The 25551-nt window shown below is 33.7% G+C and overlaps 1 protein-coding gene across 1 annotated transcript in view; it reads right to left on the minus strand.

Moving 5' to 3' along the window:
• Nucleotides 1-25551, minus strand: part of VWC2 (von Willebrand factor C domain containing 2) — a 194300-nt gene that overhangs the window by 118638 nt on the left and 50111 nt on the right. The window contains exon 3 of the mRNA XM_051984374.1: nt 22460-22589. Within this exon, the coding sequence (XP_051840334.1) occupies nt 22460-22589 (130 nt within the window). The remainder of the gene's footprint in view (nt 1-22459; nt 22590-25551) is intronic.

The following is a 25551-nucleotide window of genomic DNA, read 5'->3' on the forward strand; positions in this document are numbered from 1 at the left end:
AAATACAAAATCAAAACAAAAATAATTAGTTCTAAAGGAATTTATAGTTCACAAGGAAATAAAAAAAGTAAAACAGACAAACAAAAAATACTGATAGAAAAGTACAATGCCATTTTAGGAGAATTGTTATTGTTCAATCTTTTCAGTCATATTCAACTCTTCATGACTCCATTTGTAGTTTTCTTGGCAAAGACAATAGAGTGGTTTGTCTGTTCCTTCCCCAGTTCGTTTTACAGATGAGGAAACTGAGGCAAGCAGGGTTAAATGACTTGTCCAGAGTCATATAGTTAGTAAATGTTTAAGGCCAGAATTGAACTCAGTAAGATGAGTCTTCCTGATTCCAGGTCTTACATTCTATCCATTGCACCATCTACTTGCCCAATTGAAGAGAAAAACACAGCAAAAAAAATTCCTCCACACTATGAAAAATGATCATTATAAAAAAAGAAAAAAAGTATGCTTTCAAAATTTGAACTGTTAAGAAAAGTGACATCAACTTTAACAAAATCATAATAAAAATGTGATCTTTCATCTGTGTCCCTTCCTGAATGTCTTTTAAACGTATCCTTCCCATTTGTGTTGGTGTTATTATTTTAGTAGGCATTCAAATGCTCTTTGATTGATTGCTTATATACTTAAAGTCACTGTATGTATTACTGCTTTCATTCTTTCCATACTCTCTGTTTCTTCATATGATTCACTCCATATATCTTTGTGTTCTTCTAATGGGAAATTTCTTAAAGCACAATAGAATTTCTTTATGCTCATGGGCCACATTTTAAGTCACCTCTCTCTTACCTCTAACCACTTCTTCTTTTTTCTTAGAATCAATAAAGACATCTAAAATGAATTGTCAGTGCTGAATAAGCCACTACTTTCATGCAGCCACTCTTTTCCATTTATTTTTTGTTGGTTATTTTTTGTTGTTGTTGTTTTGTTTTTCCATCATGTGTATGGTGTATGAAAGTAATCAAACCCAAAGGTATAGAATTAAAATCTCCCTGTGCTTGGAGGGAAGAGACAAAGTCAAGCAATTTGTTCTTTGAAATAGATTACTGAGGAAATAAATGCTTTTTACCAAAACAACTGGTCTCTTCCTAAAAGTAATGTTTACCCTATGGGGAGTACAAGATCCTATACCACTCTGTAGTGACAAAACTCATCTATTTTGGAAGTTCGTCTTCTGTCATGAACAAGGTATTCAAAAATAGAAAATGACCTTGAGCTCCCCTCACTGGCTCAGAAAAAGATTCTGAACTACCTCACTCCCTGAAGTATACAGGGAATCCTAAAAAGGACCTTGAAAGTCACTTTATGGTCTAAGGACATCAATTCACCCAGCCCTAAGAACTTGAGTTCCATCAAAGACTCTAAAAATTATGGATCTTTAATTGCTTGGTGATATCAACTGCAGGTAAAGGGACAATTAGCCTCGGACGGATTATTAAATATCTTCATCTGCTCTAGACTTAGGATAAGATATTCTACATTTACCTACATTGTTCAATGACCTTGCCATTTGGAGCTCACCAAGATCTGATTTAGATCTTCTGATTCCAACAATGTTGCCTCTAATTCTTTTTTGCGGGTGAAAGACCAGGAGCAACAAATTATATGTTTATACACACATATACATGTATGTTTAGATATAGGTGTGCATGTATTTAAATATATGTACATATGTATGTTTATACATACACACATACATATACACACACACACACACACATACACACACTTAAATATTTCAGAGAACCATAATCTTTATCACTGTGAGGATTCCCTCTACCAACACAGATCATAACTTCTCTGTGTCTTAGTAGATGGTCTTTATGAGTTTCTGTGTCTTTAATGTTCATTTTTTGGCTTTCCTCTGATATCCTTTTCCTATACACACTCCTGCCTCCAAGTTAAGTTGACTACCTTCTGTTTTCACTTTTTCTTTATCTAGGATTTTTTGTGTCAAAGGGCTCCTAAGGATGAGAAATGACTGATTATGAATATCTCGGCCAAGGAGTAACAGGACAAACATGATATTGTTAAAATGGGATGAGAAATCCTGGAAATGCATAGAAGTGCTAGGAATAATAGAAGTTGGGAATAGTTTCAGTATTCCTGGAATATAGGAGTTTTGGGGAAGAGAAGATCAATTGGTGGTTTTAGCACCTCTAAGGAATAGATGCTCAACAAACACAGGTGAGTCAATCTCTTAAGACATCTATGGGGGAAGGGACTAGGTAACACAGTGAATAAAACACTGGCCCCTGAGTTCAAATCTAGCTTCTAGATACTTACTAGCTGTATGACCCTGACCCAAATGCTTCCTCCCCACCAAAACCCCCCCAAAAAACTATCATATATACCTTATACCTCAGTAGTCTTTTCCCCCATCTTCTCTCAATTCCTACATTTTTCCACAGATTGTATATTGAATATACTAGAAACTCTTTATCTTCCAGTTGAACCCCTTTTGACACTTTCTAGGATGGATCACATTACTTCAGAATATGGTCTGCATAGATTACCTTCTTATTCCTGTATGCTACCCCACACTTCTCCAAGTTTTCTTTCAGAAAACGAAGAGAAGCTTTGTCCACAGGCTTTCTTTATATATAAATAAAACATATTACACAGCTGAGAGGCAGTTAGGTAATACAATGCATAGAGTGCTAGACCAAAATTTAAAACCCATACTTCCTAGCTATTTGATCCTGAGCAAATCACCTAATTTTGCCTGCCTAAGTTTCTTTAACTGTAAAATGGTGATAATAGCACCTAATTCCTAAGATTATTATAGGATGAATGAAATAATATCTGTAATGTCCTTAGAATTAGTGTAGCCTAGCACACAGAAGGTGCTTAAATAAATGCTTCTTCCCTTCTCTTGATCAATCAGCCTAGTAACCATGATTTTAAAAGGCTGGTTCTTTATAAAGTCATGCTCGCGCTTTGATAGCACTATTTTATATTCTAAATCAATAGCACATTCTACAATAACTTCAGTTTAGACATGCAGATAGTCACGGGGGTAAGTGACGACACAGCAGCACTGAATTTTAGCAACATGTTCAATAGTAGCAAGGATGCTAGGAGCCATAAGCAATCAATATGGCAAGGAAGAGAAACAAATTGCTCCCAACAAAGCCGTTATACTACCACTGTGGGCATATGAAGGTGTTGTGTAATAATATGTTTTAAAGAGGAAAATGAGAATAGTCTACTGCCAGTGGTAGCAAAATTGGACACTCCAATGCAGCTTTGTGAAAGATTCATTCATTTGTAGAGAAAGTCTCAGATATAAATAAATATCTGGAGTTCGGGAAGAACGTACCTGGGTTCCCCAGGAATCTTTCCTGATGCAGGGAAGTTTCCATCTTCTTTTGACTGCATCCCCAAAGCTCATAGTAATTAGGGGAGTTGTATATGATAGCCATGTGTTCTATTGCCCTTGGCAACCTTGCTGGAGTTTTCTGGATTCAAATGCAAAATCCTCTGTTTGGCATTTAAAGCCCTTCACACCTGGTTCCAATCTACCTTTTTAGATTTATATATAACTTTCTCCTATGAAGGCAACAGTTCAATCATAGGGGCTTTCTTGCTTCCTTACCTAGGGCATTCCTTTGTCCATCTCTATTCCTTTGTATGCTGTGGTGTACTTCCTGCTCATTTTTTCTCTACCTCTTAGAATTGCTAGTCTCCTTCAAGGTTCAGCTCCACCTGCTAAATATGGTTCTTCTTGAGTTCCTTAAATGCTAAAACCTTTACTCTTCCATACCTTCCTCCCTAGCCATTTACTTCATATTTATTTTTAAATTATCCATTATCTCACTTGATTGAATATAAGCTCCTTGAGGGCAGGAACTATATAATATTTTCATCCTTGTATCCCTAGGACTTAGTACAGTCTTTCTTTATATTGCTTAACAAATGCTTCTTAGTTGATAGTTTGATTGTTTGCACATAGTATAATTTTGTCTTCTTGGGACCTTGGTAGTCCTTTAGCCCACAGTATTGTGATTTTAACCTTCTGATTTTGGTTCATATTTTGACCACTATTGTTTTTAGTCCACTTCTCAACAACTTAGGTCCCTAAACGTACAAATTGTCCCCTATTCTTTCCCTCTTCTTGTGTATCATTCTGCTCATTAAGGAAGAAAATGCATGCTCAAAATGCTTGAGTGCTGTAAAAATGGTTGACAAGAGTGAATTGTTAAAAACTTGAGCCATTCATTGATCTGACATACAGCCAGTTTATTTTTATTTAGACCTTCAATGGTTAAAAAGTGTAAGAGAAAAAAAGAAATCTGGTATTGGACCTCAACCTATTATTGCCAGATGAAACAAAGTTTTAGACTATTCTTATACCCACCAAGAAAATTTCCTGTATCTGAGATTTAATGAATTGATTACATTCAATTCTCTCGCTGGATTTATTAAATCAGACTCTTTCTACTTGGTCTTTCTGTTCATTTTGCCAGACCATGAATTTAAAAGAACTCCTGGAGCTGAGAGCTATCCACTGATAATTCTAGGCTAATCAAACCAAAATGGATGATGGGGAACCTGACATTAATATTACTTAGGAAAGTGTCTAAGGGGTAGCATAGTAAATGCCTTACACTGTTTCTCAGGGCAAGTCATTTAACCTTTCTTTGCTTGTATAAATAAGAATAAATAATCTCTGCTCCCTTGTCCCACATTAGTTTAATGAAGATTAATGAAATAATTTCTGCACCAGAAGAGCAAACAAAATGCTCAATGCATAAAAAAGAAGATGATGACCCTCTTGTTATAGTCATAAGATGATAGGATTAATATCTGAAACAGAACTTTGGGATCATTATGGGAATTATTAACTTTTTTTGTATTATGGACCCCCTTGAAAGTATGTTAAAATCCAAATATTCTTTTATACTATCATTTTAAATTAAGTTATATATATATGTGTGTGTATGTGTGTGTGTGTGTGTGTGTCTGTGTGTATTCTTTTCAATGAACAAAAATGAATTTTCTCTCTCCTACTTTCCTACTATCAATAAAAAAGGGAGAGAAAAGGAAAGCCTTTATAATCAGTTTGACTATTCTTATAGTCAAGCAATACAAATCTCTTCATTGTCCATATCTAAAAATTATAAATGTCATTACACATCCTAAGAAGTAGGTGGGATGTTTCATCATGGGACCTATGGAATTAAGGTTGGTCATTATATTGATCAGAATCCTGAAGTCTTTCAAAGTTGTTGTTAACAGTGTTTTTATAGAATTCTTTCTCCACATTCTGTTTACTTCATTCTGAATCAGTTCATACAAGTTTTCCCTGATTTCATTGAAAAAAATCCATTTTTCAGGCAAGATAGTATTACATTATTATTCAAAATGGCATAACTATGAATATGATATAAATGTAAAATAAATAGCATAATAATAAAATAATGGAATATAATAAATCTTATTCAGAAGAATGATTTAAAATACATAAAATAAAATATGTTTACAAAGAAAAGCAATTATATTTAAATACAATTATAAATATATTTAAATGTAAATGTATATACACATATATTTGTAAAAATGTATATATTTATATGAAACGGAGAGAGGAAGGAGAGAAGAAAGATAGACAGAGAAAGAAAGACAAAGATAGAGAAAAGAAAGTCAGAGGGGCTGAGAGATACATAGAGAGGCAGAGACAGAAAGAGACACATACAAATATAGGGACAGAGAGAGATTGACAGAGAAACAAACACAAAAACAAACATACGCATACAGGGAAAGAGAGATGGAGAGAGACAAAAAGAGAGACAGAGAGACAGAAACAAAGAACACAGAGAGACAGAGATCAAGTCAAAGAGAGAGAGAGGAGAGAGAGAGAGAGAGAGAGAGAGAGAGAGAGAGAGAGAGAGAGAGAGAGAGAGAGAGAGAGAAAGAGAGAGAGAGAGAGAGAGAGAAAGAGAGAGAGAGAGAGAGAGAGAGAGAGAGAGAGAGAGAGAGAGAGATTGACAGAGAGAGGGAAAAAGAAAGATAAACACACACAGAGAGAAACACACAGAGAGACAGAGACAGTATCACTGATGTAATCCAACCACCTCATTTTACAGACAAAGAAAGGAGTCCTAAGAAGAAGTAACTCATCCAAGATTATGGCGATATTGGAAGCCTGTAAAATACCTTGATAAGAAAACCTAACATATACAATTCATGATATCTGCCTAGGATAGAAAGTAGCATTAATTGGTTAATAAGGCACATGTGACACTTTTTACAAATAGAAAAAAAGTCTATGATATGGATGGCAAATAAATGGCTATAATATTTTCTTTTTTTCTGCAGGAGGACAAAAGCCAGTATGCCTGTTTTTCAATGGGCTGGACAGAGATGTGACAGAATTGCTTCAGGTATTTTCTGGGACTGATTATGGAAAAAAGAGTGGGTGTATGGGAGGATCTTTGACTCTAAGTACAATGAGACTCCTGTCAAATAGAGGACAAGCTCAAGTGCTGTATTAAATGAGAGAAGAGGAGAGAAGCCAGAGAGAAGAAATGACAAGAACAATAATTTAATTATGGTAAGTAGATGCTGCAAGGCCTTCTTACTGGAACATATCTGAAGATCTTGGAGCAGTGGATGAGTTTTGGGCAAAAGTCATGAAAGTATCCAGATGAGTTATAGCCATTTGAACTCTGGAGAAAATCAGAAATTTGGGACTTAATAGAAGGGAGTGAAGCAGTATCCAATTATAACAAGCAATTTATATTTCTTTAAATCTTTTTCTGATTATGTTATTTAAAAATAGTGATTCCAGTCAATATTACGCTTAGGGAGGGTTAAAAATAAGAATTCTTTTTTTTTGTTTCTCAAAAGGCCTTGAATAAAAAATGAATCTGTGTTGCTCATCCACATGTTGGCAATTGGCTTAAGCTACAAATATAAATAAGTGGAGGGAAATAGCCTTTTACCGGCTCTCCTTATAAACAGAAATACAGGTCTGGGACATGTGGTTTCATTCATGATGGTGAGGGAATTCCCCAATGTAGAAAGCTTCTCTACTAATATAGGTTGACATTTTCCCTCATACTAAATAGTCTTAGAGAGTTATCTAGAGATCACTGAGAAACCAGGGTCACACACAGACTATATATGTCAGAGGTAGGATTTGTTCTCAAGTATTTTTGGATTCGAGTCCAATAACTACTATCTACTATCTCATGCTATCTTATCAATGTATTTTATAAAATTTATAAAATGGTATAAAAGTGATATCACAATGCTCTTCAAATAGTCTTCTCCAGTCCTACTAAGAAAAAGAATAGGAGGAAATAAATAGCTTAGATTAAATTCCATGATAGCCACACATATAATAATTTTTAAATACAAGAGCTAAATCAATAGACATTTAAATTTTTTTATCTTAATCTGTTTTCCTAGTGGCTCTGATAATTACCAATTCAGCATGCAAAATCATTTTTCCTTCATGTCCAAGCTAAATTGAACCTTTGTCCTTATTGAAAGAGAATCATGAAATTACTGAAGTTATTCCCAAGTGATAGTATTGCCCAACTGCTATCAGATTAGTTCATTAGGACGCTATCAGGCTGGTGAGCTGCCATCTCAGGTAAAAAATTAATTTTCTGTCTGGATAGCACAGTATCTATCAAGCATAAGGAGCAAATAACATCCTATATGATTAATTTGGTACTTGGTCTTCATTATAATTATCTCTTCTATCCTTTCATTATGCTGATCATTCATTATATATAGTAAGTAGCCTACCTTAGAAAGACCCTCTTCTCTCTATCAGGGTTTCAACTTACTGCTAGACTGCGTAGGTAAATGTTACATAAAAGCTCATTAAAAGCCCATCTTGAGGCCAATTCATAGAAACCCCTGAAGGAAGAATCTAGCATTTCTCATTAGCGTGTAGTTTCTATGACATCTGCCTATCTCGTTATCCTAGAACAGGAGTGCTACACTGAACAGGGATGAGAAAGCTCCATTATTCAAAGAGCAACGAAGGTACAGAGACTCGAAGGCAGCAACACAGCTTTCTTAATCAATCAAGATTCAAGTGATATCTATAATCACAGTGCCCTCTCTGAATTATGACATTTTTCATTCTCAATAACATGATCTCCTGTTCTTTTGTCAGACTATAAATAAAAACTCAGTTTTTCTTTGTGACTATGGCTTTCAACAACATTTCACAGACTCACAAGATTTCAGATTTGGAAAGGCCCTCTTGTAGTTATTTAGTTCAAACTATACTGAAACCATACACCATTATGTCCAACAACTGATTATTTAGTTTTTGCTCAAAGACCTATAGTGAAGGAGAACCCAACAGTTACTAAGACAATATATTCTGCTTTTGTGTGGCTGTAATTACTGGGGAACTTTTTTCTCCTACTTTAAGCCCAAACTTGCTTTTTTGCAACACATCTTCCATTTGTTGTTCAAGATATCTTATATAGCTTATTATATATCTACAAGCTTATTTCAGCCTCAGGATAATACCATTATGGGATCTGAAGCCTTCAGAATGCCAGCTCTTTGCAACATGTTTAAGTCATTTGTGTCTTAAGCATATTATCTTTAAATATATTATCCAGTCTATTATCAGACCATTCATCTCTCAAACTCAAGGCTTCTTAAACTTAAAAAAAATGTAATGGACTCCTTTGACAATTTGATGAATTCTATACACCCCATAGTGTAATGTTCTTGATGCATAAAAGAAATACATAAGATTACAAAGGAAAAAATTATATTATACATATTATATATTTCTGTGTATATATATGTGTGAATATGTGTGTATCTATCTCTAAAGAGACACACACATATATATGTGTATATATATGTATATATTACACACACACACACATATAGTCTTTCTGTTTGTATAAATCCCACGAATGACTGTTTTTGCTAGTAGAAATCTGCTAAAACTGGAGGAAATAACAAAGAGAAGAGATCTAGATATAAGGCTAAAGGAAAAACAGCAACAACAACATCAAAAATAACCAAAACAAACAAATCTTGAAATTAGTAGGCCTATTAAGTAAAAGGATGAATTATTTCTAAAGTATGCTCTGGCACAGAATTTTTTTTACAAGGAATAAAATGTTAATTAGAGAAATGTACATTAAAATATCTCTGAGGTACTACCTCAACACTTATCACCTAATACAATAGAAAAGGAAAATGACAAATGTTGGAGATGTGGGAAAATTGGGACACTAAAGCAAAATTGTTGGAATTGTGATCTGGTCTAATTGTTCTGGAGAGCAATTTGGAAATATGCCCAAAAGATATAAAACTGTGTATCCTCTTTGATCCAGCAATACCTTTACTAGGTCTGTATTCCAAAGAAATCACGGGAAAAGAAAAAAGGACCCAACTATATAAAAAATATTTATTATATCTCTTTTTGTGACAAAGGACTGGAAATTGAGAGAATGCCCATCAATCCCCATCCTTTTCTATTAATCTGAGCAAATTATATTTTTTGCAAATATTCATCCATTTCACTTAGATTATCAGATTTATTGACATTCAGTTAGGCAAAAGTGCTCCTAATTATTGCTTTAATTTCCTTTTAATTGGTGGTAAATTTCTGATACTGGTTTTTATCTTTCTTTTTAAAAAATCAAATGAAACAAAGTTTTATCTTTTGTATCATTGTTTTTTTTTTCTCATAAAACCAACTCTTGGTTTTATTTACTAGTTCAAAAGCTTTCTTACTTTCAATTTTATTAATCTCTCATTTGATTTTCATAATTTCTAAATTGGGGTTTAATTGGGGATTTTTGATTTGTTCTTTTTCTAGATTTTAAAATTGCCTTCCTAATTCATTGATGCCCTCTTTCTCTATTCTTTTTATGTAAGTATTTAGATATACAAATATTCCTGTAAGTTTTGCTTTGGCTGCATCCCATATGTTTTGGTATGTTGTAATAAAGATGTTGATTTGAGAATTCACTTTTTTTTTTTTTTTTAACAAAGAGTAACTTCCCCAAAGGAAAAGCCAAGATTTTAAGTCTTTTTGTTTTTTGTATTCCCACAAAAAATTGAATTGTCCTCCAATCACCAAATTCATTCAGTATAGAATAGTTAATTTAATAACTGGTGCCTGAGCTACTGTTAAGCAAGCATGAAGAGAAATACTTTTAGATTCTTGATAAAAAAAATTAGGAATGCGGAACCATTTTGGCCATGGACTAGTGAGGGCACTTATCCCTGGGTTCTACTTTTGTGTCTAGTGGGGAAAAGAAAGGTTACAATAAGATTTTTAACTCTAAAAAGTGAAAAAAAGGATAAAATCTTAAATTCTCCTTTAATCTTACAGACTCAGCTTTAACTTAAATCCAAAGGCTTTTAAATCTCTCTGCTATCTCTAATTTTCATTTCTTAACTAGTTTGATTTCTCTCATAGAATCATATGCTCTTAGTTGGAAGTGATTTTGGAAGTCATCTAATCCAATTTTTCATTCACCAAAATAATTCATACCAGAATATTCCTGGCATATGGTCATCCAATCTCTGTCTTTTTTTTAAAACTTTTTATTTAATAATTACTTTATATTGACACTCGTTTCTGTTCCGATTTTTTTTCCCCTCCCTCCCTCCACCCCCTCCCCTAGATGGCAAGCAGTCCTTTATATGTTGGATATGTTGCAGTATATCCTAGATACAATATATGTTTGCAGAACCGAACAGTTCTCTTGTTGCATAGGAGAATTGGATTCAGAAGGTATAAATAACCCGGGAAGAAAAACAAAAATGCAGATAGTTCACATTCGTTTCCCAGTGTTCTTTCTTTGGGTGTAGCTGCTTTTGTCCGTCATTTATCAATTGAAACTCAGGTCTCTTTGTCAAAGAAATCCACTTCCATCAAAATATGTCCTCATACAATATCGTTGTCGAAGTGTATAATGATCTCCTGGTTCTGCTCATTTCACTTAGCATCAGTTCATGTAAGTCTCGCCAGTCCTCTCTGTATTCATCCTGCTGGTCATTTCTTACAGAACAATAATATTCCATAACATTCATATACCACAATTTACCCAGCCATTCTCCAATTGATGGGCATCCATTCATTTTCCAGTTTCTGGCCACTACAAACAGGGCTGCTACAAACATTTTGGCACATACAGCCAATCTCTGTCTTAACATTTTCAGTAAAGAGGAATTCACTCTTCAATAAAGAAAGCATTACAACTTCAGACTGTTCTCATCATTAGAAAATACTATTTTAATTGAGCCTGTCTGTGATGTTAATTAGGGCAGGGGAAAGAATTGTGATTTTGTAGTTATAAGGAATTGGATTCAAATCCTGATTCTATTATTCACTACTTGTGTAATTGTACAAATGTGTGGACTTGGTGCTTTTATATAATTAGAGTGTTCGACTAGCTCATAGGATTAGTAAACTAATTTTGGGGGTAAATAATATTTTATTTTTTCCAATTACATGTAAAAAAAATTACATTAATTTTTAAATAAGATTTTGAGTTCCAAAATTTTTCTCCCTTCCTTCCTCCTATGCTCCTTCCCTAAAACGGCAAAGAATCAGATATAGGTAATACATTTGTAATCATGTAAACATATTCCCACATTATTCACGTTGTGAAAAAAGAACAAAATGGGAAAAAAAACAACAACACACATACACATACACATAATAAAAAATAATATGCATCCAGACTCCATAATCCTTTCTCTGAATGTGAATAGCATTTTCTGTTATGAGTCTTTTGGAATTGTCTTGAATGACTATATTGCTGAGAAGAGCTAAATCAATGGTAATTTTGCTGTTACAGTGTATAATATTTTCTGGTTCTGCTCACTTCCCTCAGTATCAGTTCATCTAAGTCTTTCCAGGTTTTTCTGAAATCTGCTCATCAATTTTTTTGTAGCACAATAATATTACATTCATATAGCCCAACTTATTCAGTTATTCCCTGATTGATGGGCATTCCCTCGTCCCATTCACATTCACAGTTATGAAGACCAATTGTGTATTTACCTCCCTATTACCCCACATTTATACTTACCTCTTCTCTCCTTTTACTCCATTCATTCATCAATATTTTAGTAAACTTTGCTTTTCAAAAAATATTTTGATAACTACATTTCAAAATAACTTCAATATGATACCTATATTTTAAAATTCTATACATTTTATTCGATGCCTTTAAAAACTTTATTCTGAAAACAGGAATATAGGAATCAACAAACTACCAAAGGGGCAACAATTAAGATACAAATGTGGTTAATATCCTTTGACTATGATTTGTAAAGTCATGTGTGATACTTCCCACCATATTGTCCCTGATTTGCTCTTTAGAGCTAGTCATAGAAAAATTCTTTCATAGCTTTTCAAACAACTGTTATAACTATTATTATCCTGGAAAAAATCACCCCCTCAACAAACAAGTCTGAGGAATGTATTCAGAAAATAATAGACAGTTCTATGTAATGACAGCTCATATCAACCCACTGTGATGCATTTCATGCATCACAAATTATCCATGTCTTTATCCCCAGACTATGGACACATCCCAAGATTATGTGGAAGACAATCTCTATATTTCAACAGCTCTCACAGATTCATTTATTATCTTTTTTAGAACACTTCCTAAGGTATGGAGTCAGTCTCTTCTTTTTCCTAAGCTCTGGTCATCCATCATCAGCTTCCTATTGGAAATTTTCACTTGGATGTCCCATAGCCAAATCAATCTCCATATATTCAAAACATAATTAATTATCTTTTCCCTAAAATCTATCTCTTGTCCCAACTTCCATTCTAATTTAAAGTACCTTCTTTTTCTCAATGCATCTCCCAAATGGATATGAAAATTATATTTCTAAAGCACAGATCTGACCAAATCAGTCTCCTGCTCAAAAACATCTAACTTCTCCCTATCACTTTTAAGATAAAATATACATTAGACTATTTGGTAGTTAAACTTATCATTACAAACTTATTACTTATCGCTCCTCCTCATATATTACATAATCCAAAAAAGCTGACCTAACTGCTTTTAATCTTGCATGATATTCTCAATCCCAGATACAGACCTCTGCACAAACAAAAAAAATAGTCTACAAAAGAGAGGAATTAAGAAAGATTAATTGGAGAAGATAGGAAAAAAAGAGAGAATGAGAAATAAACAATTATACAGCATCTACTATGTTACAAGAAAAGTGCAAAAATGTTTACAAATTAACTTTTATAAAACTCTTTATAAATAGTCATATGAGATAATAGTAACTAGAATTTCTATGTCAATTTTAAGGATTGCAAAGCACTTTACAAAGACTAGCTCATTTTATCTTTTATGAAGGCCTGAAAGATAGGCACTATTTATGTATTTATTCTACAAACAAAAAAAAAAAACTGAGGCAGAAAAAGAGGTTAAGTGAATTGCTTAGGATGCCATAGCTAGTAATTTCCTGAGATATTATTTGAATTCAGTTCATCCTGAGTCCAAGTCCAGTATCCTATTAACTATACAATTTACCTGCCTCTGATTAGGTCTTTCTCCATTAAATGACATTGAAGACTTCAGTTAGCTCTTCCCCCCAATAATATTTTATTTTTCCAAATACATGTAAAGATAGTTTTCAACATTTATTTTTGTAAGATTTTTATGTTCTAAATATTTGTTTTCAATTCCTAACTCTTCCCTCCCCATGACAGCAAACAATATGATACAGGTTATACCTATACAGTATTTTGAAATGTATTTCCATATTTCCATATTTGTCATTTTGTGCAAGAAAAATCAGACCAAAAGGCAAAAAAAAATGAAAAAGAAAAAGAAAGGTGAAAATAATGTGCTTTAAATCACATTCAGTCTCAATATTTCTCTTTCAAGATGAGGATGGCATTTTTCATCACAATTTATTGAAATTCTTTTGGATAATTACATTGCTGAGAATCCATCACAGTTTCCCCTTACATAATCTTGTTATTACTGTGTACAATGTTCTCTTGGTTCTGCTCACTTTAATCAGCATCAGTTCATGTAAGTCTTCTAGGCTTTTCTGAAATCAGTATGCTAATCATTTATTACAGAAAATAATATTCCATTACATTTTTACACCATTCAGCTAGTCCCCAAATGATTAGAATCCACTATTATTTGTTTTTATTCTTAATGCATTATTGAGTCATTTGCGTTCATTTGTCTATTAAAATTTTAATGGATTATTTTCTTCTTTTACCTTTTTTATTTGGCCAATTATACTTTTAACAAAACTGTTTTGTTGAGTGGATTTTTGTTCCATTTCACCAATTCAATTTTGTAAAGAGTTGTTATCCTCTGTGTATTTTTCCCCATTTCACCAAATGTATTTTTAAGAAGTTGTTTTCTTCAGTATATATTTTTTTCCATTTTGCCAAATCTATTTTTAAGGAATTGTTTTCTTCAGTCAATTTCTGTGCTTCTTTTTCTAAGCTGTTGAATTTTTTTCCATAATTCTCCTGCAAGTCTCTTATTTCTTTTCCCAATTTACTTCTATCTGTCTTACTTGGTTTTTAAAATTTCTTTAGAAATCTTCCAAGAGAAACTTCAGAGTTTGAAATCAGTTCATATCCTCTTTTGAAGTTTCACATGTAGGCATTTTACCACTGCTGTCCTATTCTGGATTATGTTCTGATCTTCCCTGTTGCCATAGTAGCTTAAAAAAAATCAGGGCTCTTTTTGCTTCTTTTAAAATGTTGAGCTCTGCTCCTAGTGCATAGGGGAGGTTGTCCCAAGCTTCTTTTGCAGGGATAGAGGGATTTCTCACTGACTTTTTCTGCTGGGGCTGGTAATACTGCTAGCTTTCTCATTGCACTCGGTTGTCCTGGCCTAGTCCTGCCTATTATGCAGGAGCTCAGGGACTCCCAATTTGCCCTCTGTACTTGGATTTGAGATCGCATAGTTGTTGAGCCACTGTCCATCTGAATCAAGATGGAGAGGACAATGCTTCTGGTTTATATTTTGCTTAAGAACTTCCAGCTGCATTCCCCATACTGTTCCTGTGCTGGGCCACATTCTCCTCTGCCCAAGTGGTAACCTTTCCTGCAATCCTTCCAAAATACCTTAACCTGGAAAATTGTTTCACTCTTAATGTCTGCTGGTTCTGTCACTCCAGAACCTGCTCAGAGACTTGATCTACCATTGATTGTGAGTGGGGATAGCTCAGGCTTCTCTCTGCCACCTTGGCTCTGCCTCAATTAACTCTTAACAGATAGGATTGTAGTTGGAAGGGGACCTTAAGAGATTAGCTAGTCAAACTCCAACATGTTCCAGATTCTCATCTATAATTTCTTTATGACTTTTGCTTTTTTCTTTGTCATTTTAAAATTCTTTAGTTGGTAATATGAAGAAATGGTAACTATAATAAAAAACCTTTACAAAAAAAGCTTATCTGAAATTCAGCAGAGTAGGGTTATAGTTGGATTATAGTTGGAAACCTATGTCCTTTCCACAGGTAAAATTAAGTTAGAAGAATTCAAGTAGAGGAAAAGATAATAATAATCATTCTCTGATGTTAGAGTTTACTTTTCTGTTATAACACAGGAGTTATGATACAAGCATACCTGAGGCTTTGTAGCTTTGAGGAATATACAATTTAGAAACAGCTCTAGGTTTATTCTTGAAGATGAACTAGATAGCACAGGATCATAGAAAATATGGAAAAGAAGCAGGCAAATATTTTGAAGTGATAAAGACTGCTTCTGTTGAACAAGTCAAAGAGGAATGAAAGAATCTGGGAAAAATGCTTTATAAGCTATTATTGCTACAGTAATAGAAGCAGGTGAGCTTGAGCTCTCAAGAGAGAAGAAAGGGAAACATGCTAAACTGGGAAAGACTAAAAGCATTTTGGGTACTTATCCCCTTTAAGAGGCTCATGTGATTTTATAATTATCAAAAGAATTAACTAAATATTAATATAAAAGCTGAAGTTTATTTTGCTACATTTTTTCTCTTGATGCATATTCTTTCTATATAATGCAAACCTTAAGTCCATATAACAGATATTCTACATTTTGATTCATTCTTTAGCCTGTCTGAATTATTTTGGGGGATCGCTACATTTTTAAAACCATGCTGCTTATATTCTAATTATGGTCTTTTGCATTAAATCATTATTATACCCAACATTAACCATCATAGCTTTTAAGTGAAATGCCTTGTTTGACAAAATAGGCATTCAATTGTTTTGGAAATATTTTGAGGTGGTCTTTTCTAAAATATCAAAATATACACAGATGGTGTCTTTTCACTGAGGTCAGATGGCAGTGAAAGTCAGGACAAGTGATACTGGACAAAATATAGATATGTTGTTATGCTCCAGGTTCCTGTAAGTTTGAAAGGAGACAAATTGGGGCATATGATCTTGGCCTCCAGATTCATATCATGTAAACAAATTAATGTAGTGATCCTATAGCAATAATATTAACACATAAAGCACTTTCCCAGATTATTTCATTCCTTTATTAACATGTTCAATATAAGTAGTCTTTATTGCTTCAAAATACATGCCTGCTTCTTTATCATATTTTTATTATGTTCGGTTATATGGTTCATCTTCAAGAATGAACCTAGAGCTGTTTCTAAATTCTGTATTCCTCAAAACCCCAAGCCTCAGTTTCCCTTGTATTATGACTCCTGTTTTATAACAGGAATAGAAACTCTAACATAAGCACCTTTGATATTCCTGTGGCAGATTCAGATATAGCTTCTGTCAAAGTTATGGGATAAGGATATTTTTAAGGAATATATTCCTACAAATAACAATGCCAGAGAATTTCTTACAGGTTGGCCCCACATGTAGTCAGTCATCAAATAGTCCTCTTTTAACACTTCAGAAAACATCACTAGAATGTTATTAAACTGTTTGCTATTTTATATGACATTTTTCTGCTTTAAAATTCTTCAAATATTTTACTTAATATTACAACTTGTTCATTCTTCATTTAGTAACTCATTGATCCATTCATATATTCACTCAGAATTGCCCATCTTCTTGCTAGTCATATTTTCTCCATTTGCAATTTTTGCTATTATGTCATAAATAAAAGAAGGAAATGTCAAACTCATTCATCTTTTCTAATAAAATCCCCAATGAAGTCATGAAGAGTCAAATAGAAACAAGACAATTGAACAACAACAAAAGATAAAGAGAGTTCAAGTGTAGAACTGTGGAATTTCACGCCAAAAAAGATACTTAGAGATCATTTGATACAAACTCTTCATTTTACAAAAATGAGGAAACTGAAATGCAGAGATGTTAACTGACTTATTTAGGGCTAGAATGCTAACCCAGATGATTTTTTAAGCAGAAAATGACAATAAGATATCATGTTCAATACTGTAAATCTCTTTCTTGATCTACTGATACATTACAATGTAGCCCATTTTCACTATTTTTATTGCTTGTAAGCAGCCTCCACAAAGAGATTATGTAAAAAAAGATATGAACTTTAATTATCAATGGAAATGCATAAAAACAACAGGATGTCTATTCCTTGAGGCCAAAGAGGCCAGAAATCTGCAGCAGATCTATTGATACCTGTTTGCTTTCTTAATGTCTCCAAATTAAGATCAGGCACAGATGGGGAGAAATAAGGCTTTTGTCTCCTCTTGTAGCTAGGCCCTGGAGCCCTACAACCCATTTAATATTCAGATATGCATTTAGGCTTGTGAGACTGACTATATCCATACAGAATCTTTGAAGCTTTGAAGTCTGTCCATCATTTAAGAAAGCCTATGCTGTTTAAAGCCAATATAACACAGATTGTACCATAGAAAAATATTTCCAAACAGATCCACCTTATTAAAAAAAAAAAAAACACTCCACAGTGATTGATCTATACAAGTCAACAAAGTGAATATATTAAGTTTTATTTGATTTGTGATCATTTATTTATATTCAAGACATTCAACTTCATACTTTTACCTCTTTGATGATGCTTCATAGAAAGCAACTGACTTGGCAAGTAGCAATGAAACTCTAATTTTCTCCTCTGTGCAAGAAGTAAATATTAAATATAGAGACTCAAGGTGGAGGATTTAAGGAGCAAGGAGGCAGGTTATGAAGGTCACCAGTTAAAATATCTCCAAGGTTCAGACACACTCAAGTTAATTTTATAAAGACATAAAAAAATATAGCTTAGATTTGCTGTTTCTTACATAGGAATCATTTTTGGCCTCAAATAAATCTTCTATGGATCATTAAGAGTCTTTTCCCCCTAACTGAAATGTTGATATTTCCTTTGGGATCAGAAGAGGATTTGAATATTATGAAACATTTAAGACTCAGCCAATTAAAAACAGAACATCCATCAACAATGGCAAACCTACTGTTTGGCAAGTGGGATTTATACACAAAAACTCTGAAATGATATTCACTTTGTCAAGGTTAAAAAAATATTAGATAGAATCCTAGATTTGGAGACATAAGGTCTGAGTTCAAGTTTTGGCTCTTCCATTTCAATTCAATTCAACATATTTCTTAAATACCTACTACATACAAGGCCAAGAAGGATACAAAGATCAAAACAAGCCCAACTTCTGAGATAATTACATTCAATTTAGAGAATATATTATTAGGTAATATATATATATATATATATATATATATATAATATGATAATTAGGTAATGTATATATTAGGTAAAAGCAAAGGAGATTACTAATAGCAGAGGAGTAATCATAAAAAGTCTCAAAAAAGCAATGGGTTTTTAAGAACTTCGAAAAATGTTAGGGCAGGGACAGGAAAGAAGGGCATCCCAAGAATGAGGTTTCACTTGAATAAGGCACTGGGAGATGCAATGTCATGCACATAGTACAGTTAGCTGAGTAGCTTGACTAGAACAAAGGGATTAATTTCATGAGTTTTGGAAAATCCTCTCAGGTATTCATTTTCCACAACTATATATTGATGGAGTTGGACCAGATGATCTCTTCAGCTCTGATATGTTTAAATTGTATTTTCTAAATATGATGCAAGGTTTGAAGCTAAATCATGTCAGGTAGATGTGTTCCAAGTCAGATTTAGATAATTTACATAGTTTAATCTTGAAACAGTCAAATATTTAGTGTTATTGGATTATGGAATTTTTATTTAAAAGTTGCTATAATATTTACTAATCTACAGAAAAGGAATATTTTTGGTAGCAGTTTTTTTTTAACAAAAGGTTTTATTGATGGCCCTCTAAAAAAACAAACAGAAACATCACTGTTACCCTCTAATAGCCTGCTTTCACTCCCAAAAGAACACTAACTTATAACAAGGAATAGTATAGCAAAACAAACCAATACACTTAATAAGTAAAAAAAAAAGTATGAACTCATAGTTCACCTCCTCACTACTGAGAACTAAGAGGCTCATTTTACCCTCAGTGTTCTGAAGTTTGGATTTGTAGCTAACTTGAAGAGATTTCTGAAGCCTTTTTATTAGTTGTTAGAAAGAATTTTTAAATATCAGAGTTGAGTGAAAATTAATTCCATAGACAGGAAGGCAGAAGTAAGTCACTAAAGAAAAAAGTGAGCTAAGAAAATTAATATCTTACTCCATTTAAATTTCAATGAAGACAAAGGTCTCTTAAATACTTTTTTGTAATTTTGTTAATAGAGTCTACTAGGTACAAATATGAATGAAACAAAAAGAAACATACTAGCCACACCTATGAATCTGATGACATCTCAGGAGAAGATGCAGTTACTGAAACCAAACAGGAACCATTTAAACAATCATAAACACAACAATGACAATAAACCTTTGGAGAAACAGATTGAATCATACAGATGGCCAATTTCTAATACATTCCTTTCCTCTTGATCTTTCCGCATGAATCTCCACTTCTATCACAGTTCCCCACTTTCCTTTCAGCTCCTTAGAAATCAGTGTTTGGAAGCAACTCTGTTATTGACTGGGCCTGGCCATTAAGTTCATATTTGCTGGACTTTCCATTCAGATCTATCCTTCTGTCTGAGAGAAAAATGACTCTCCTAGACTCTGCCTGCTTGATCATTAGGCTGCTTCAGTTTATCTCTTGGAAGAACAAGGCATTTGTAATTTCCCTCTTTTCTTTGTCTTTTAAACTTTTTCCATTAACTTACAGGATAAAACAAAACAAAAATAACCAAACCCTTTCCCCAAAAATCCTTAGAGAATTTTCATGATTTTATATTTCCTTCAAAGTATATGAGTACCTAGAAAGCTGTGGTTTCTTTTATATGATGAACTTTGAAAGAAAAGTTCATATATATGTATATATTTATACATATACATAAACTATGTTTAAAAAGTTCTTTCTAGTAAATACCTATAGACTTAAGAAATCTCCTCAGAATAACTACAATCTAACTTTAGAGCAGTGATAGTCAAGTAAGTCTCCTGCCTTTTGGTAGAGAAGAGGTAAACTATGAATGCAGAGTGAGACATACATTTTTTACTTATTAAGTGTATTGGTTTATTTTGCTTCACGATTCTTTTTGTTGTAACTTCATGTTCTTTGGGGGTAGAGTGAGCTATTGAAAAGTAACAGTGATTCTTTTTTGAGGGGGCCATCAATAATATATACATTGAGCAAGTGAGTGAATAGGCGTGTGTGTGTGTATGTGTGTGTGTAAAATGTTAGTGGTAATGATACCCAGGGAATAGCAGGTACAATGACAGCTGACACATGTACAAGAAACATCTCTGGATAATTAACATTTGTGGGAAATAATTGCTAACAAAAGGGTCAACTCAGACAAACATAGTAGGTACTTAATGAATCCTTATTGAATTGGACTAAATTTATTTAAAAGAGCAATTTGTATATGACAAAGATAAGACACATCACTGGTTTGATGCACAGCAAAGTATATTTTCTCTATATACCTCAAAAAAACTTTTGAAAACAGAAAATTCTAGAAAATAAAAGCTTCCCCTTGTTTCAAAGGAAAGGCATTTAGTTCCCTTTTTTTGCTTGATGATTAACACACCAAGGAGCAAATATGAAGAGACTGATCTGTTTACAAAAAAAGCATGCATAATGAGTATTACAAGAGGTAAAATCCTAATGGACACACCAAGCGACATGGAGTTTTCTCACCATGTATCAATATACAACTCAGGAGCTTACTTGATCCTTCCACTTCAGTCGAGAAGTAATGAGCACTTACGCTGTGCCCAGAACCATGCTTAGTAAGCACTGTGAGGTATTTAAAAAAATTAAAATTGAAATAGAAAACACAGCTTATATCCTTAAGGCCACTGTATATTGGAAAAATAATAAGCCTTCTCAGCTTCTATAGACGCTGAAATGAGAACTCTCCCTGATCTAATGTATTTCACAATCTTCTCCTTCCTGCTATCATTTATTTCTCAGGTCACGGATTTAGAGCTAGAAGAAATCTTAGTGATCATCTGTTCAAATTTCCTCATTTTAGAAATGAAGAAAGGCCCAAAAAGGTCACTAATGATTGTAGGAATAATAAGATCTGTAATCATATCATTGAGAGTCTAAATTCAGAGCTCTTCTCATTCCTGTCTTGCATTTATATTTGCAAAAACACATATTATCACCACAGTCTTCTTCCTCCTCATCTTATAAAGTGGTCAAGTCACATTTTAGCCATACAGTACACAAAAAGGACAGTGAAAGAATCAGACATTATTCTCTGAAAGTCACAGATCTGAGTAGATTGCCTATTTAAGTAAAAAAGGATGTACATGCATGTCATGTAAAATGGAAAATCAACATTAGAAGAATCATCCTTATTTTCTAATGACAATCCCACAATAATGGCACTATTTATTACTGTATTTTGATTGGGGGATGAGAGAGAAGTTCTTGATTGTTCAGTGTGTTTATTTCATGTAGTTTTATGCTTTCCTATGGAGAAATCAGAATGTCTCTGGTTGCCTGGTCACAAAGCCTAACCAAGAGGGTTTCAGTTTTCATTCAAAAGTAATGTCAGCTGAGATTTAGGACCATAATTACTTTTTCCTTATACACTAAGATTAAGAGTATGCTGTCATTTCTTTTTTAGAAGAGTGGAAAATGCCTTTGTTCTACTCTGATGTCTCAGTGGGGAAAAAAGAAGCTTGAATCCTGAGTAATTTGGTTATGAAAAATATTCAATTATATCCCAAGTTTAATTCATTTAGTAATGAAAAGGAAATGAGATCAAATAGCATGTTTGATTTGTCTCAGAAGGAAAAGGATTGATCTATAGGAATGGATTTAAAGGTAGAACATAGTTAAGAAAAGAACCTTGATCAGGTGAATCCTGTTCCAACTTATAGAAAGTTTTGCCTTCCCTGGGATATCATGAAATTAATTAAGAGTAAAAGATCTTTCTTCTAAATGACTGTGTGTTCACATACCCATGAGATGTGCATATATACACACATGTAGATGCTACACTAGTCCACTAAAATAGAATTTGTAAATCATTGTTGAACTTACCATTTTTGCAGATGGGACAACACTGATCTGGCTCATACACAGGGTCCACACATTCAGTCTGAGGACAAGCTGACACTGTGCACAGTACTTCACCGTTGGCTTCACAGTGGCATTTCTCGCAGGGAGAGACCTGCAACACAAACCCATTCATTCAAGTTACTCCTTCAACAAATGCTATTTGATTATGAATAAGCCTAGACCCCATGTTTTTTGCAGACTTATTCCTCATTCAATGAAGTGGCTAACTTCCAGAAAAAAGCCAGGGCCCTAATAACAACAATAATAACAAAAATAATAATAGCTGTATTTTTAATGCATTTTAAGGTTTGCAAAGTTTATTTAGCCTCATTTGTTCCTCACAATGACTCTAAGAGGTGAGTACAGCAATCAAATTATTTTTTGCAGATGAGAAAAGCAAATCTTAGAAAAAAGTTAAATTTAATCATGACTACAGAGTTAATAGGGCAACTAAGTGGCAACATGGACACAGCACCAGTCCTGTAGTCAGGAAAACATGAATCCAACTCTTAATTTTGCTGTGATCCTAGGCAAGACATTTAATTCTGTTTGTCTCAATTTTCTCATGTGTAAAATAACCTGGAGAGAAAAATGACAAATCCCTTTATTATCTTTGCCAAGAAAACCTGAAATGGGGTCATAGAGAGTCAGACATGAGTGAAACAAATTAATAATAACATAGACTTAAGAAGCAGCAAAGTGACTCAAGGGATAGAGAGCTGAGCTTGGAGTCAATAAGAAATATGTTCAAATTTTGCTTTAAACACTTACTAGTTGTGTGATCCTGGGTAAGTCACTTAATTTGTTTGCCTTAACACACAAAAGAAAGTACTTTTTGCCAAGGGAGCAGCTAAGTGACACAACAGATAGAGCACCTGCTGAGGGATGAAGAAGACTTCTGACTTCCTACACTAGATATGTAACCCTAAGCAAGTAATTTAATTATATTTGCCTCAGTTTCTTCATCTGTAAAATGAGCTGGAGAAAAAAATGGCAAACTTCTTCACTGTTTTTGGCAAGAAATCCCCAAAAGGGTCAGATCCAAATGAAAAAAAAAAAACCTGAACAACAACAAAATCTTTGCCAAAAAAACCTCAAGGGTCACAGAGAAGTGAACACAACTGAACAACTGAACAACAAAAATAAAGCTAATAACTATTGATGACAGCACACATTTGGACCCATGCCCCTCTCAATCCCAAGTACAATATGCTTTCCACTGTACTGCATACTGCACAGTCTGAAGTATGCAGACTATAGAACAGAGAGCCTGAATTTAATTTCTGGCAGAAATCTAGAATGTGTTTTTAAAGGAATAGTTAGTGACCATTTAGAAACTGAAGCTATAACTTCAAGGTAGAATTTATTCATCAATATTAGATAATGCCAGCTATCTAAAAATTCCTTTTAAAAAGATTATTAGTGGGGCAGCTAGAGAACACAGTGGATTGAGCACCATCTCTGAAGTTATGAGGACCCGAGTTCAAATCTAGTCTCAGACACTTAACATTTCCTAGTTGTCTGACTCTGACTAAGTCACTTAAATATAATTACCTGGGCGGGGGGGGGGGGGTGGCAGGGGGGGGGGAGAAGGGGAAAGGATTATTAGCCTATTAGATTGAGAGAATGTGGAACACACGATTCACTAAAATTTTAGGAAGACAATTGACAAAATCTGTTATGCTACTCTTAAAGATGAATTGGATGGGGAGAATTTTGGGAAAATAGTAAATTTCAAGCTCTCCAAATTTCCTCTACAAACAGAACAAATTTGTGCCTCAGAGCTAACATAGATTGATGAAAAACCAAGAAGACTTGGGGCTGAACAGGGGATTTTCTGGGACAACCCAAGATAGAAAGAAAAATCCCAGAATAGGATTTAACCAATGTAAAGTGCAAAACCTTTGAGTTGGCTCTGCAGAAACAGCAAGTGGGGACTCTTTGGGCTAGCTGGGTTTGTCTGGAGCCTCAAAAAGAATCACAGAAACTTTCAGTTCTTTTGCTTACTTGAAGTGGGTCTGAGTCCAGAAAGAAGAGGGAATCTACAATTTAGGAACAGGTTCAGCTGAGCTGCTGAGATAATGCCCTAGGGAACCAAGCACATAGATGAGTGCAGATGCAATGGGGTAGGGAGGATGCAACCTGCCTGCACTTTTGATTTGGGGTTCTAGATTAGAGAGGAGAGCTGAATGAAGCTAGATGCACCATCCCTCATATCCTAGGATTAGAGATGCTCACACTAATACTTCTCATTCAAAAAAAAAAAAAAAACAGGCAAAGAAGAAAAAATTCAAACGTAAAAACTTTGGGAATAAGGAAGTTCATCTTTAGTGGAGGACACTGAACTAAAAAAGAGCTTCTGTCACAAAGGATAACATGAAATGGCTCCCTGTCCAGAGAGAATTTATAGAATTCAAAAAAGAATTTATAAGTCAAATGAGAGAGATTGAGGAAAATTAAAAATAAAAAATAAAAAATAAAAACCATCCAAGAAAAACAAGTTACGAAAAAAAAAAGATTAACCAACTGGAAAAGGAAATACAGAGTTTTAAAGATGAAAGAACTGAATAAGGGGAAGCCTTATTCTTAGACCAAGAAATAGCAAAACAAAATATAATGAATGAAAAAATAGAACAGAATGTGAAAAATCTTATAAGAAAAACAACAGATCTGGAAAATAGATCAAAAAGAGAAAATAGAAGAATAATTGGACTACTTGAAAGTTATGACTAAAGTAAGAACCTTGATACAATGCAAAAATAAATAATCCAAGAAAATTGTCCTGGGGAGATAGAACATGGGGGGAAAGTAGAAATATTTTTTAAAATCACCAATCATCGCATCAAAGAAATCCTTTGTAGAAAACACATAGCAATGTTACTGCCAAATTTCAAAACTCCCAGATCAAAGATAACATTTTGCAAGAAACAAGAAAAAAAATTCAAATATCCTGGTGCTACAATTAGAATTGAACAGTACCTAGCAACAGCCAAAATAAAAGACCATAAATCCTGGAATCTTATATACCAGAAAAAAAAATTAGGCCTGTGGGCAAAAATATCATATCCAACAAA

This window comes from Antechinus flavipes, chromosome 1, assembly GCF_016432865.1.
Source record: "Antechinus flavipes isolate AdamAnt ecotype Samford, QLD, Australia chromosome 1, AdamAnt_v2, whole genome shotgun sequence".
In the NCBI taxonomy this organism is placed as follows: domain Eukaryota; kingdom Metazoa; phylum Chordata; class Mammalia; order Dasyuromorphia; family Dasyuridae; genus Antechinus; species Antechinus flavipes.